This window comes from Hippichthys cyanospilos, chromosome 1, assembly GCF_059441005.1.
Source record: "Hippichthys cyanospilos isolate Australia breed blue-spotted pipefish chromosome 1, RoL_Hcya_1.0, whole genome shotgun sequence".
NCBI lineage: Eukaryota > Metazoa > Chordata > Actinopteri > Syngnathiformes > Syngnathidae > Hippichthys > Hippichthys cyanospilos.
This window is the reverse complement of record NC_142369.1, coordinates 10311759-10325829: the sequence shown is the minus strand read 5'-3', so window position 1 is coordinate 10325829 and position 14071 is coordinate 10311759. Positions and strand designations below refer to the sequence as shown.

The 14071-nt window shown below is 39.4% G+C and overlaps 3 protein-coding genes across 3 annotated transcripts in view; 1 reads left to right on the top strand and 2 right to left on the bottom strand.

The window, feature by feature from the left end:
• Positions 1-2970, bottom strand: part of nf2a (NF2, moesin-ezrin-radixin like (MERLIN) tumor suppressor a) — a 32504-nt gene extending 29534 nt beyond the window's left edge. Inside the window, exons 1-3 of the mRNA XM_088425810.1 lie at positions 2508-2970; positions 1648-1773; positions 685-807 (exon numbers count right to left, since the gene is read on the bottom strand). Coding sequence (XP_088281936.1) covers positions 685-807; positions 1648-1773; positions 2508-2639 — 381 coding nt within the window. The 5' untranslated portion in view covers positions 2640-2970. The remainder of the gene's footprint in view (positions 1-684; positions 808-1647; positions 1774-2507) is intronic.
• An 879-nt stretch (positions 2971-3849) lies between these two features.
• On the top strand, positions 3850-11568 carry fbxo21 (F-box protein 21). The gene is made up of 12 exons (XM_088410128.1): positions 3850-4116; positions 4700-4835; positions 5248-5357; positions 5450-5571; positions 5836-5982; positions 6050-6189; positions 7152-7288; positions 7364-7543; positions 7692-7824; positions 8431-8621; positions 8699-8856; positions 9801-11568. Exons 1-12 carry the CDS (start codon positions 3860-3862, stop codon positions 9986-9988), a joined length of 1899 nt encoding a protein of 632 aa, XP_088266254.1. The 5' UTR covers positions 3850-3859; the 3' UTR covers positions 9989-11568.
• LOC148429088 (uncharacterized) lies at positions 10072-12850 on the bottom strand. The gene is made up of 2 exons (XM_088410473.1): positions 12702-12850; positions 10072-11924 (listed from the first exon to the last, which is right to left on the bottom strand). Exon 2 carries the CDS (start codon positions 11686-11688, stop codon positions 10903-10905), a length of 786 nt encoding a protein of 261 aa, XP_088266599.1. The 5' UTR covers positions 11689-11924; positions 12702-12850; the 3' UTR covers positions 10072-10902.
• Between the last annotated feature and the right edge of the window lie 1221 nt (positions 12851-14071).

The following is a 14071-nucleotide window of genomic DNA, read 5'->3' as shown; positions in this document are numbered from 1 at the left end:
TGGCCTGTGCTGTGTAGTTGCACGACAAAGTGAGATGCTAATGCTAACGAAAACACTAGTGACATGCTCTACATACATTCTCCAACTAAAGTGATCAGCAGGCTATTTTGCTCAAGTGTGGCGACTGGTCAATTTCGCTTGTAAGTTACAATGCTCATCTGGGCATTGCTTGCAAAAGTAAGGATTTTAATGCACTGTAATGTCTGACGTGTGGTCTTGAGGCAGAGTGCAAAAGTGGACTAAAACAGTTAGTTGTATCCAGAGCATTGCAGCTAACAGCAGCTCGGGACTACATGACCGTTAACTGTTCTATTTCTTTTCTTTTCATTCGTTAAGAAGCGATCGGACAGAACCACGACTGAGAGAATACTTCAAGATTCAAGAGTTTTTATTGTCATATGTATAATATTTTTATACCACACAATAAAATTCTTATTCCGTTTACTCGCCGAGAAGCAGACTACATTCCATGTTCGAGCAATAAATAAATAGACAAATAATAAAACATAAACAATACAACAATAAAACAACAACAGAAACAATGGTGATAGTAAAAAAGTGCAAATATCATGTAGTGCAAAACATTATTTATGCAAGTAGTAAGAGGCAGATTAGGACTCGCAAGGGCATTACAGGGTGTATATTTTTGTGTTTGGGAAAAAACATGTCAAGTTCTCAACTAACCTGCAGGAAAAAGAGATGCTGCGTGATGTCCTGCACCAGCTCCTCTTCAACATTCTCTGGGTAGAACTTGGCCAGGAAGTGGAGGGTGATGGGCTCCTCTTTGGGAACTTCCTGATCCAGCACCTGACACATAAAAAAGATGCCCAGGACGATCGCTAAATTTCCAGTTTGAAACAATTCATATGGATTATGATATTCTTCCTTGATTTCCGAAAGATAAATTCAAGTGGTATTTTAGTAAAAAATTAAATACACAATAGAAGAGAGCTATGACAGAAACTGGCTGATTGGGAGACATGACAGAGAAAGAACGACACATACTGAATGTTAGAGTAGCAGCCAGGCTAAGCTGGCAAAGAACTACCTTCAAGTGAGATGAGGAGCTCTATTTCGCAAAAAGTAGTGCATCGCTGCCATCGTGTGGAATCACTGTGCCTATGAAGTATTCTAATTTAAGTTGATGGGTTTTCTTTAGGCAAAATCAGCGCTTTGCCGCCATATGAGGGCATTTACTAGAAATTGGGGTAAAAATCTTTTTAGAGCTGGGTTGGAATTCTTTGCAGTTTTGCAGTTGGCATGAGAGCTCACTCTACTGTATAGCCCTTAATTAATATTCTATAATATATATATATATATATATATATATATATATATATATATATATATATATATATATATATATATATATATATATATGTTTTTTTTTTTAAATATGTGTATGTGTGTATATATATATATATATATATATATATATATATATATATATATATATATATATATATATATATATATATATATATATATATATATATATGTGTAAGTCCATACTGGAAATATTTTCCTGGGGAAATTTCCAAGTCACTTTTGGTAACTTGACCCAACATGTTATTGATGCGCTTTAACTCAGTTTTTGAGCATTTTAATGGGATTTGTTAGGACGGTGTTTTGTTGAGACCGCTTTACCTTCTTGTCCATCTTGAGCCAGGCGACCGTGTCCTTGACGTGGTATCTGAGGCCGAAGAACCAGGTCTCCCTCAGACCCAGAGTTCTGCACACCAGCTCAAGCAGCTCCTTCCCCTTCCACTTCATCTGCATCACACAGAGCAAAACTAGTAACACAGTAACATGACAGCAAGTCACCTCATAACTAAACCTAAAATTATTGTTAAGCAATGAATGTATTTTTATTCAACTACTCATGACAGAACATGCAGAACAATTGCTTTCTCTTCCACTAGAGAGCAGAAGGTACCTAAATTGACATTTTTGTTAAATTACTTGCCTTGGCCTAAGAAAACTACTTTAGACTGGATTTTTTTTTTTTTTTTTGCTATTTTGCTTTGTTTTTAGATAATCAATTGCCATTTGCAATTAAATAAAAGATGAATAAACGCGGGAAACCTTTAAATTATTACTTTTTAAGATTTATTTTACTCTAGTCACTCATGTATGGTAAAGAATATCATAATACAAGAGACGTACGTAATGTGGTCAATGAAAACTAAAATAAGGAAATGTGTGACTATAATTGTTTGATTGTATTTGATGTAATGATCTTGGATGAAAAGTTTCTCACGTAAATAAAGGAATACGTGTCAACTATGTTTTGTTTTCCTCTCCATTTTATTAAAACATTGCGCGTTTACCTTCATTTTAGAAGCATACGTTACCATGGAATTAATGTTACCATGGAGCATAATAATTATTATCCATAGCTCTCTCCTGCCACCTACTGCCCTCACAGAAGACTTTGACCACAGTGGCAAATTCCATCTTTAGAAGTTTTGTGTTTGTTGACTTTTCTTTCCTGTTTGCCCACTGACCTCACAGCTGAACTCCATGTCCGACTCCATGGTGCAGATTCTGACGTTAAAGCTCTTGTTTTGCTTCCTCACCAGAGAGTTAAATCCCATTTTGGCCGCCAAAAAGCTCGCCATGGCCACGAAAAATGTCATATAAAAAAAAGAAACACTCACGCCACAGCCCGCAATTAGCTCACGGTATCCAACAACGCTCAAGCCATTTTCAAGCACATTCCGGCGTCTTCTGTGTTAGATAATCCACTTTCTACGCATGCTAATTTCAAGCTAACAAGCCAAAAGTTGGAGCAAAATTGAGATGAAGGCACAATCATGATGCGAAGGAAGGTATCGACCATATTAGTATATATTAAATGTTTTACAGCTTTTTAATGCTAAATGCGTCTTTTCCCGCAGAGGTGTTCAGTTTGTTTGAAAGCGAGAAGCCAAGCTATCATTTTAGCGAACTAGCTTCATGCCCAGCAAGTTTGGGGATTGATGCAACGTTCAGGTTCATCTCGAATTGTCGTACCACACAGAGAAGCACACTGAAGATGGTAATTGTTATGTGGACGTATAAAGCTATGAGCTATGTTATTAGAAAATGACATAATAACGCTTTTGTTTCATTTTAATGGCCTGTTATTTCGTTATTAATTTTATTTGAACATTTGTGGTATGAATTCCAAGGCTAAAAGGCATCACATTTTGTCCCGCCCCTATTTACCCAAGCAACCAATCAGTACCTTGCTGCATTGGCGGACCGTCGAACGCAAAATGAAGCCGTTACTATTTTCACATAACCAATAATAAGCGAACGTATTGTCAAGAATTTGACTGTATAACAAAAGGCACTGAGTGCTCGGTTAGCATGAATGTGACAACGTAAATCAAAATTGAGGAGCACATGCTAGCTTTTAAACATTGTTGGGGTAATTGATTTAGGTAGGTTTCAGTTCCGTAAGGCCACCTTGTCTCAGCTTCTTTCGACAAACAACCAATCAGGGAATATTTATAGTAGGGTGGGTTGGCTAACCTGTGTGGTGCATTCAAGTACTGCCAATAAACATTGCTAAAACACGCTTAAACCTGAATACAGGAACCCAGAATATTCCATATTTCAAGAAGGAAAAACATAAAGGTTCACAGTTTAACGGTCAAATCACAGGTTCTGATTGATGTAAATTGTGCGACACATTGTTGTCTTGAAACCTTGATTATGTCTACGCTGCAATATATTTAGCTTGCCCAAATGCATGAAGTACCGCCCGCCTCCGTAAACAACCAATTAGAGAATAGCAGCTCCTGTCTTTCCCGCCCATGCGCCATAAGGAGGCGGGGTGAGGGCGATGAGGTAATCGGGGTAAACAGAAAAGATGGCGGCGTGTGTCGCCGGAGAGAGGTTGTCAAGCCCGACCGGGACTAGGGCCGGGATCGGCAGCGAAGCCGGCGGGGCAATTCGCGACCGCTGCAGCGGCAAGTTGACCGATTTGCCCACCGAGTTATTGGAACACATTTTGTGCTTACCGGTGCTTGAGCACGTCGACATTTGTAATGTGTCCTGCTGCTGCCTGCGCCTGCGCGACGTTTGCCACGGCCGGGGGAAGGTGTGGGAGCACCAGTATAAACTCAGGTCAATATTAGTGCTGTTACATGCTTTACATGAGTAGGATTATTTTATCGGGCGTGTTCCAAATCTGAGGTGTAGCTCACTGTGCGTCTTTTTTGTGGATCGGTGCCCAGTCAACTGTCGGTGATGCATCACTGCTTCAGTAGTATGTCATGATGAAACCAAAATGTCATTTATTTATTATTTTTTTATTCCTCATTATAGCGAGGGTCAACACAAATATTAACGTATGGCCTTATGTATCAATTGGAATGGACCATTTCAGACGTGAGTGGGTCAAATATTCAAATTGGTCAGGAGTCAAGTCAGGTGTTAGAAGAAGATCATCTTGCATCCCAACTGTTCTTCTCAACAGTTGTCAAAGAACTAAATGACTATTTTGGTTGAGATAAACGTAAAATGTCATTGTTACTAACACGTTTATTTTATACCAAATGCAAAAAAAAATGAGAAGGATTTCAAGTTTAAGCATTTTTTAAGTCTTTTCAGTGTATCCTCCAATGTGTGCTGTTTCGCTCTTGAAATTTTGACTTTAAACTTTTAGGTATGTTATTTTAAAAATATATTCTCTCAACGATCATTTCAGATGGCCGAGGCTGCAGAGGTTTTACCCACAGAATGAGAGCTGCGACTGGCTGCGTGAGTACAAAACACGCCATCAGGTGGGCATCCAAATTCGGAGGATGGTGGAGTCCATCTCCAAGCGCTTCTTTATGGAAGTGGTGAGTGTACAGTCAAGAGAATTAACATATTCCATTTATTAACTCCAAATCTATAGCAAAGCGAAGCTTAATGCTAGTACAGTATATAATTCAAAATGCCATAAATGGGCTAACAAAAGTCATAGTCATTTTACATTTTTAAACTGCTGCTTGCACACACGCAGAGCAGCACGAAGTACAACGAATGTCCACTTTCACCAACCTAAAGCTAGCATTCAATATAAAATACCATCTTCAGGTTAATAGTAATTAGCATCATCATTGTATTAATGATAAACTAATGGTACACAGCTCGAAATTAGATATATAAATACCAAGAAAAAAAACCACCTGGAAAAAAATGTTTCAAAAAGCTTAGAGAACACTAAAAGTAAGTAAAAATAAGCATTTTGAATCTGGGTTTTTGTTCCAGCCATGCATCGGCCAGGTGCTGGGCGACAGCTTTGCTGAGATCGAGTCACTAGGAATGCCCGAGCACTTCTGCGAGGATGAGCTACTCTTCATCCTTCATGCTGAAAAGAGGTTAGGTTTTGCTTTGTGTATTTTCCAGTGGCGGGCAGTAAGCAAATACAAGTATATTGATACCTAGACTTGCTTTGATTTTGTCTATCTAGGAGAAGCCTAACATTGAAATACTATGCAAAGAAGATCCTTTACTTCCTGAAACAGCAGAACATCCTTCGCGCTCTCAAGAGCTTCCTCGAGCAGCCGCCCGAGCAGCAGTCAGCACTCGCAGGTGAAAAAAAAATACTTTTGTCCAAAGTGCGAAAAGCCATGACTGCAAACACAAAGGCAGCCATTTTTTTTTTAAAGTGGTAATTTTAGAATGATTAGAAAGGTGTTTTCCCGAAGTAGTAAGTGTTTTTGAAAATTCAGAAAGCAAGTTTCATTTAGCAAGAAAAGCTTAACAATGAAACAATATCAACTAGAGGAATTGATGTTTTTCCCACAAACTTTTTTTAAACTGATTCGGTTACTGGTTCGGTCATTATGTCTCCAGGTGCCGTCCTGGTGGACCAGTACTGCAACCCGCTGGCTGATATCACGCTGGACGGGATATCGGCTCAGTTGGACGACATTGCGGAGAAAGTCAAGAATACGCTCCGGGTGAAGAATCCATCCCACCCCAGCCTTCGCATGGCTCCAGGTGACTTGGCAAAAATCAGTCAAAGCATCTGTCCTGGTGTCCTCATATCCACTTTGTTGTCTCGTAGGCGGCGAGCCTCTTCTGCTGGAGGACTTTGAGCTCCAGCGACAGGTTTTCTGCGCTCTCAATGCCGTCTTGTACGACCAGCTGCAGTACAAGGGAGACCAACTGGACTACTACAACCCCCTCAACTCTTACATCCATCAGGTTGTGTTCTAGACACTGGAAACATAGTAGTTTATGTTAAGTGTGTTTCAGATTTCCCACAATATTAGCAGTCAGTAAATGCAGTGCTAATAATTTTGAATGCGCTCAAAAGTTTTTCTCCTTTTCTTCATGATGCAGCTCTAGTTCATTTTGCCATAAATACCCAAAGTTGTGCAGCATCCGTTCCAGCGAGTTTATGATCGTGTGTGTATATGCCAAAATACAACAATTATTTAGCGAGCCAAATGGAATATGTGTTTTCTAACCAGAGCACTCTTAATTAAATCAGCTTAAATAAAATATTACTTGGTTTGATATTCCTGTTTGTGAACAAGGATGGACTCGGATGTTGGTTCAGTTTGCTCGCTTCTTTTATTGAAAATAATGCCATAACAACCTCAGCTAACACGAGTTGCTGTTAGCTGCAACAGGCACTGAACGCTAACAGCCAACTGACGTCCGCCTTCCAGCTCGTCCCATTACGGTATTATTGTAAGTAAGAATACGGCCGATATAAAAATGCACATCTGTGCGTGAAAGTTTTCTGTGGCTTATAGATAAATCTTTTTTGAATGTCCATTTATAGGACGCACCTATGCGTCCGCCCTTCATTTTTAAGGAAAAAATGTGACTTATATTTGGGGAGTTAGGGTAATTGTTAAGCCGTTTTTGTTTTGTTTTTTAATCACTAAACCATTCAGGATTAACAATTGGTAAATAAACTCTAAATTCGGAAAAATAGCTTTGTAACAGTTGAAAGTAATATTACATTTTATACCAATCAGATTAATCGATACAATAATCAAGTCTAAAAAAAAATACTCAATAGCGGTATCCCTACAATGAATTATAATTCACAACCTTTTTACCTCTTTACATTCCATTGACGTCATGACAAAGTGATATTATGAAGTAAAACCGAGCACGGTAATTGAAATTTGACCCAGTATTTTGTCTCGCAGGTGCTGCTCCGCCGTAAGGGCATCCCCATCAGCCTCTCGGTGCTTTACATGACGCTAGCCCAGAGGTTGGGCGTCAAGCTGGAGCCTGTCAATTTCCCCAGCCATTTTCTGCTGCGCTGGTGCCAAAAAGAACGAGGGTATTTGAAGGCAGCGCTTAGTTTTCAACAACACTTTTGCGTTATATTTGGTTAACATCTTCCCGCCTCCCGCAGGAGCGATGACATCTACGACTACGTGTACATCGACGCTTTCGGCAAAGGCAAGCAGATGACGGCCAAAGAGTGCGAGTACCTCATCGGTCACCAGGCCAGCGCCGACTACTACGGCGGCATTGGCACCACAGACGTGCTGCTCAGGATTGTTGGAAACCTGCTCAACATTGGGAAAAGAGGGTAACTTGTTTGCCTAAATTTTGCTTGCATTTCAAAGCACTTTTAGCCAAAATAAAGACAGGAGGAAGTCAACCGTGTAAATGGGCAGGCAAAAAAATGTGGCAAACATTATCATTGTTTTGTTATTACTTTTTGTTTTGTTTTGTAGGGAAGACAAGGAGAAGTCGTACCAGCTCCTGAGAGACACGCTGGACCTTTTCCTCACCATCAATCCCGACAACGTTCCCTACCTTCTGCTGCAGGCCAGGCTCTACTTCCACCTCGGCATCTGGCCCGAAAAGGTGCGCGCTCACCTGCTCTCACATACGCTTCCTCTCTCTCTCACAGTTCCTCATGACTTAAATATTCAATTTTCCCTCTCATCCACACTCACACCATGTTTTCCGCCTGGCACTTGCACACAGTAAAGAAATTCCGGGAGGTACGCGTTGTGGAAAATATTTCCCGCGCAGGCACCGCGCAGAGGGGTGTGGTTGCCGAAATTACATCATTTTGATGCGTGGAGCCGCACAGAGGTGGCGGACACGTCAAGCATAAACCAAGCCTTAGTCACGCAAAACTGCTCTCACGCACATTTCCACATATTTGCTTCCTCTCATTCTCACTTTCCCACCAGCTGTCACTTTCTCAGTCCCTCTCTCGTAAAGTGTCGACTCTTTCACGCAGATGCACTGTCATTCTCTTAGACTGTACACACCACTCTCACTCTCGCTAACACACACAAAGTACAAATGTTTTCTCACATTTTGACATTATCCTCTCATACTATGCATATACTCTACTATGCAACACTCACCATCATTTTCTCACAGTGATGCCCCTTTCACACAGTCTCATGCTGACCCCGAGCGGTGACATTACTCTTCTCTCCCTTGTTCCCGGGGAAGGTTCTGGACATCCTGCAGCACATCCAGGCACTGGACCCATCGCAGCACGGCGCAGTGGGCTACCTTGTACAGCACACGCTGGAGCACATCCAGCACAAGAAGCACCCAGCAACCCCAGAGGTGAAGCGACGCGGGGTGGCCGATCACAGGGAAGTACGCTACTCTGTGGGACTCATCATGAAACACAAAAGGTGTGTTGGGGCGCAAACCCTATTCCCGTCAGCTGCTCTTCCACCACGTCCTCCTTGTCCATTTTCTTGCATCACAGGGCGGATTACAACTGTGTCATCTATGGCTGGGACCCCAAATGTACCATGAGCCAGGAGTGGATCACCACCATGAGGGTCCACCAGCTGCCCGATGGATCTGAGCAGCCGTTCTACAATGTTCTGGTGCAGGACGGAACTTGTCGATATGCCGCGCAAGGTAAAGCGTGTTAATTAAAGCCAAACTCTTAATCAAAGTTCATGTTGGCAATATTGGGATGATATTATGCCTCAAAGCTGAGAAGATTTTTTGGAGCTTCCAACCATTTCAATTACTTTTCAGTCCTTAATAAATTACTGTTTTTTTATCTACAAATCATAGGGTTGTTCAATTAAATTGATGTGGAAAAAAATAAATAAATACTGAAAATGCTGTTTTTTAAAATCTATTTTACAAAGAGATTTATGACATTTTTCTGTATGTATAGAGTATATCTTCCTGGGATACAGCCTTTATTCATTTGTGTCCAGTGTAGTGGACGTTATTTGTTGGCCTATATTTCTTACTCCAAGTTGCCAAGCTAAGTCCTAGTGTGCTTATTAGAGGACATCCAGGCCTTGAGTTCTGAAAATATTTCTAAAAAAAAAAAAATCAAAACAAATTCCCTCCTATGACAAATAATAATTGCAAAAATAATAAGAACATGTGTTATGAAAACGTTACACGATCTGATGAAAAATCAGATGATCTTATGAAAAATTATTATTTAAAATAAGACATTGACATTGAAATTCATCAATGAAATCATATTGTTCAAAAAATAAGATGTATAGCGAGCACTATTTTTTTTTAACATTTTAAAAAATGAAGGCCTGCTGCTTTTAAAACGAAAACAAATATTAGAAAAGTGTTATCATCGATTTTTAACAAATATATAAAGGGTGTATTATAGTTAAAACATTCAATTGAATTTTTGAATTTTTTATAAATTGTAGTTTTATTTTTTTCCTCAAATAAATATGCATTTTCTTAATTGACTTTTTTTTAGAATCTATATATGAAAGAAGAAAAAAATAATACTGTACTTTTAATAGAAGACAGTATATATTTTTTTCAACTATAGAATCATATTTGATGAACTTTTTATCCTCGACGAATTCCAGAGAACCTGGAGCCCCACTCGGCCCCCCTGGAGATCGGACACCCAGAGGTTGGTCGCTACTTCTGCGAGTTTGCCCACACGCACTACGTTGCCAACGACGAGCTGCGGACACGCTATCCCGACGACTCGGACCACACAGAGGAGGTTGCGCGCGGCCTCTACCCCCAGCGTCCACCCACGCCCATGTAGCCACAACATTTGCTGTCGAGTCACGTCCAACAAGAAGGAAACACGTGGAGATAGAAACAGTCGTCGCTCACTTTATTAGGTACACCTGCACTAGCTCATCGTCCTACTAGACATCATCCATTCTTTTTTTTTTTAAGGAATTCATTTGACTACACTGATCCATTCAACTATACAAGCTGTTGTATATGACCATTTTAAGAATGTTGATAGTTTTAGTCAATGTTCTACATATTGTTTTTAGGCGTTTAAAAAAAAAAAAATCCTGTTCTGCAGGTTTATAGTCCATGCTGGTTGAAACGAACGCAAGTAAACAGCAGTAATAATAGCTGCACTGTATTTCAAATAATCAATAATGACAACATGGAGTTCATAGAGACCATGCAGGTGTATCTAATTAAGTGTCTCTGGTGTGTAGCGCGAATGACAAAGACAATAGCGTAAAAAACAAAATGACAAGAGGACAATGAATTCCAGGTGCTGTCTGTCAGTCATCTTGAAAACAAAGTAATGCTTGTAGAAAAGCGTCAAAAATTGTTTGCCAAATGACTTTTTCATGCACATTTTTATCTGTGCCATCATCAGTCCAGGCACAAAAAAAAAGGAAAAAAAAAATAAAAACATGAAAAGACAAAGTGTCACTTTCCCTGGAAAACCCTTTGATCATTTATTCCATATCCGTGAAGAGTCTGATACATGGTTATCAGTTGAATCTAGTAGAGTTACTAGTGCAGCACAATAGTTTACTAGTAAAGGGTAATGTGTACTAGTAAGTCCAAAGTGGCGTGGTCAAAAGCAGTGGGGTAAAATGTCATCAGTACAACAGTTGTGCTACGATAGCATAAATTGGGTCACTAGTCTGGACAAATGACAGACGAGAACAAGGATCGTAAGATGGGGGGGGAAAAAACAAACATTTATTCTCCTTTGTTGTGTGTCCGCATGTGTGTAGAAAAACTGTTTCGATTAGTGTAGCTTCTACTACAAAGGGAGCAGCTGAAGGGTTTTTCTCCCGTGTGTGCTCTCATGTGCGACTCCACGACGGCCTTTCGAGAGAATGTTCTACCACACACAGAGCAACTAAAGGGTTTTTCTCCTGTGTGCTTTCTCATGTGTCTCACCACATCTGACTTTTGCGCAAACGCTTGACCACAAACGGAGCAAATATAAGGTTTTTCTCCGGTGTGCGTTCGCATGTGTATTGTCACGTAAGTCTTTTTATTGAATCGTTTACCACACAATGAGCAACGAAAGGGTTTTTCTCCTGTGTGTGTTCTCACGTGTGACTCCATATTTGGTTTATCAGTAAACCTTTTACCACAAACTGAGCAACTGAAGGGTTTTTCTCCCGTGTGTCTTCTCATGTGTTTCATCATCTTTCCCTTTTCGACAAATGCTTTACTGCAAACTGAGCAACTGAAGGGTTTCTCACTTGTGTGTACTCTCATGTGTTTGGCCATGCTGCCCTTTTGAGTAGCTGTTTTACCACAAACAGGGCAGCTAAATAGTTCTTGACGTATGTGACGTCTATCGTGCGCTTGAGATTTTGTTTTGTTCGGAAGAGTCATCTCCTCTCCGGAACTTTCCAGCTGTTTGTCGTCAACTTCGCCATCCGCAGAGTTCATATCTTCTTCGTCATCAGTAGGCGACAGTGGAGCTAAGAGCTCGTCTGGTGGCGCTTCTCCAGGGTAGTTTCTGCTCATACTCTGACCATAAAGCTGCGACCATTTAGGTGCTATGTCTTCATCACCTTCGAGCTTCACAACGATGACATTCAAAGACAAATTGCTGACTTGCTCCTCTTCAATGCAGAGGGGTTGTGGATCCTTTTCTTCCTTTTTCAAGTGGAGGGGCCATGTATCATTTCGCGCTAAACTGGAACTTCCCCTCTGCAGATGAAGGGCAGATTTTACCGGATGACCAATCAGCTGATGGATGTCTACAATACACAAGGAAGTAATTTAGTTACTACAGAGAAACTACTAGCAAACAACAAAGTTATCATACCTAACAAAATTAAAAATATTTGTAAACCAAAGTTTGAAAAATACTTGGTTGTATTTTAGAAACCGTGCAGCACTTTGGTCATCCCTTTGAGGTTGTTTTTAAATCTGCTTTCTAAATAAACTTTGACTTGTAACAAAGAATACATTTTAAGTTTGTGTAAATAAATAGAACTGTTAAAAAAAAAGACCTAGGCCCTAGTGTTTATTTTTAACCATTTTTACCAATAACATTCAATGGTTTGGAGACCATTAGCAGAATGTTAAAATGTATTCTAATTCTACAGATGTTTGGGAGCCTTTATGATTAGCGTAAGATGTTCTGATCTCTGGTCCCAGTTACAGCTTTCTGAATTATCTTTTGATATTTGCTCTTCTCAGCGAGTTTGGTATTTTTCAGTTAGTAAAAGTCTGGTTTTAACAAATAACTAACAATATTAGTTATTTCTTAAAAGTCGGACCCAAGCCTATCAGCATCCACTTTCGTTCTTGATTGACAGAAACCTAAGTACACCGTCTAACATACATTGGACCATGTCTATTCAACAAAAACCTGGAGGAAACCCACAAACCATGTACCGTGAAGCTTCATACAATACAACGAGCTCAGCAATAAATGAAAAATATGGTCCATGACCACTATCGAAATAAAAGTATGTAAAAAGAAGTCTTGCATGCGGAATAAATCACATAAATGTTCAATAAACAAATACCTCGATGGCTGCACACATCCTAAACGGAAAAGAATAAACAATCTCAGACAAATTATACCAAAAAGAAAATAAAAACTACGAATACGTTTGACTACGTCAAGTTAATGGCCGTTTCTTCTGTCACGCATACGCGTATGTGCGTGCGTGTGTGCAACCGGATGTGCTACGAGCTAGAAGTTCCCTTCTTGTTCACATCGCTTGCAAAAATGGTTCCTATTAGTAATGCATAGATAGACCTTTTAAAAAAAAAAAAAAAAAAAAATATATATATATATATATATATATATATATATATATATATATATATATATATATATATATATATATATATATGTATACACCATCACGTCCTTTTTAATTTCCTGATGAGAACATAATGAACAGAACACCAAACTCTTGACTCCGAAAATTTATTTATGACTTCTTGAAATGCCACCAACTTCAAAGAAAATGATGATTATAATTAATTATAATATAATTAATTATAATTATAAGAATTCAAAATTTTTTGGGAAAATACACAATTATGATATGCAGCATCGTCGAATGACTTCTTTATTAACTTAAAATGTAGAATAAAAAAATGAATATGAAGTTATTTCCAAACTTTTGACAGGAGAGCCGCAATACTTCATTCACTCTCGATAAGATACTAATATTGGAGCTCCGACTACCGCCTGATACGATGTCGATCCAATACAATATCAGCAGGAATGATACATGCTTTTATTTTATTTTTTTTCAATATGAAATGTTAGGAGAGACTTAAGTGATGCTATTCAGACAAAGAGCTATAGTCTGCAAGAGTAGATATGAGAAAATGCAAAATTCAAATCTGCATGCTAGGTCAGAAGAGCAGAAACTTCAATTTAGAAGCTGTGGGTTGCAGACTAACAGGGACAATCAAAATTAAGTTGAGATCTTCGGATTCTGAGAAACTGCTGGTAGACTTGTGGAAGACAGTTTTTCTCAGCTTTTGTGTGTCCTCGTGTGTGTAATAAATTTGCTCCAACAATCAAATTGTTTGCCACATATTGAATATTTTTTCTGCTTTGTGCGTATCCATGTGCACAACAATGTCACACCTTCTAGAGTAGGCTTTACCGCAAAGTGAGCAATGGAAAGGTTTTTCTCCTGTGTGTACGCGCATGTGGGTTTTTAGATAAGTCTTTCGAGCGAATGGTTTGTCACAAACTAAGCAATTGAAACATCTTTCTCCGGTGTGAGTTCTGCTATGGATAAGCTATTGGAACTTTCACATTTGTTCGTAGTTTCGATTGCGGGCCCAATTGAATAATAGTATATTGTTTACATACCTTTGTGAAAGATTCCTGCGCGTTCGGGTATGAGCCGGGATAAACACACATGCA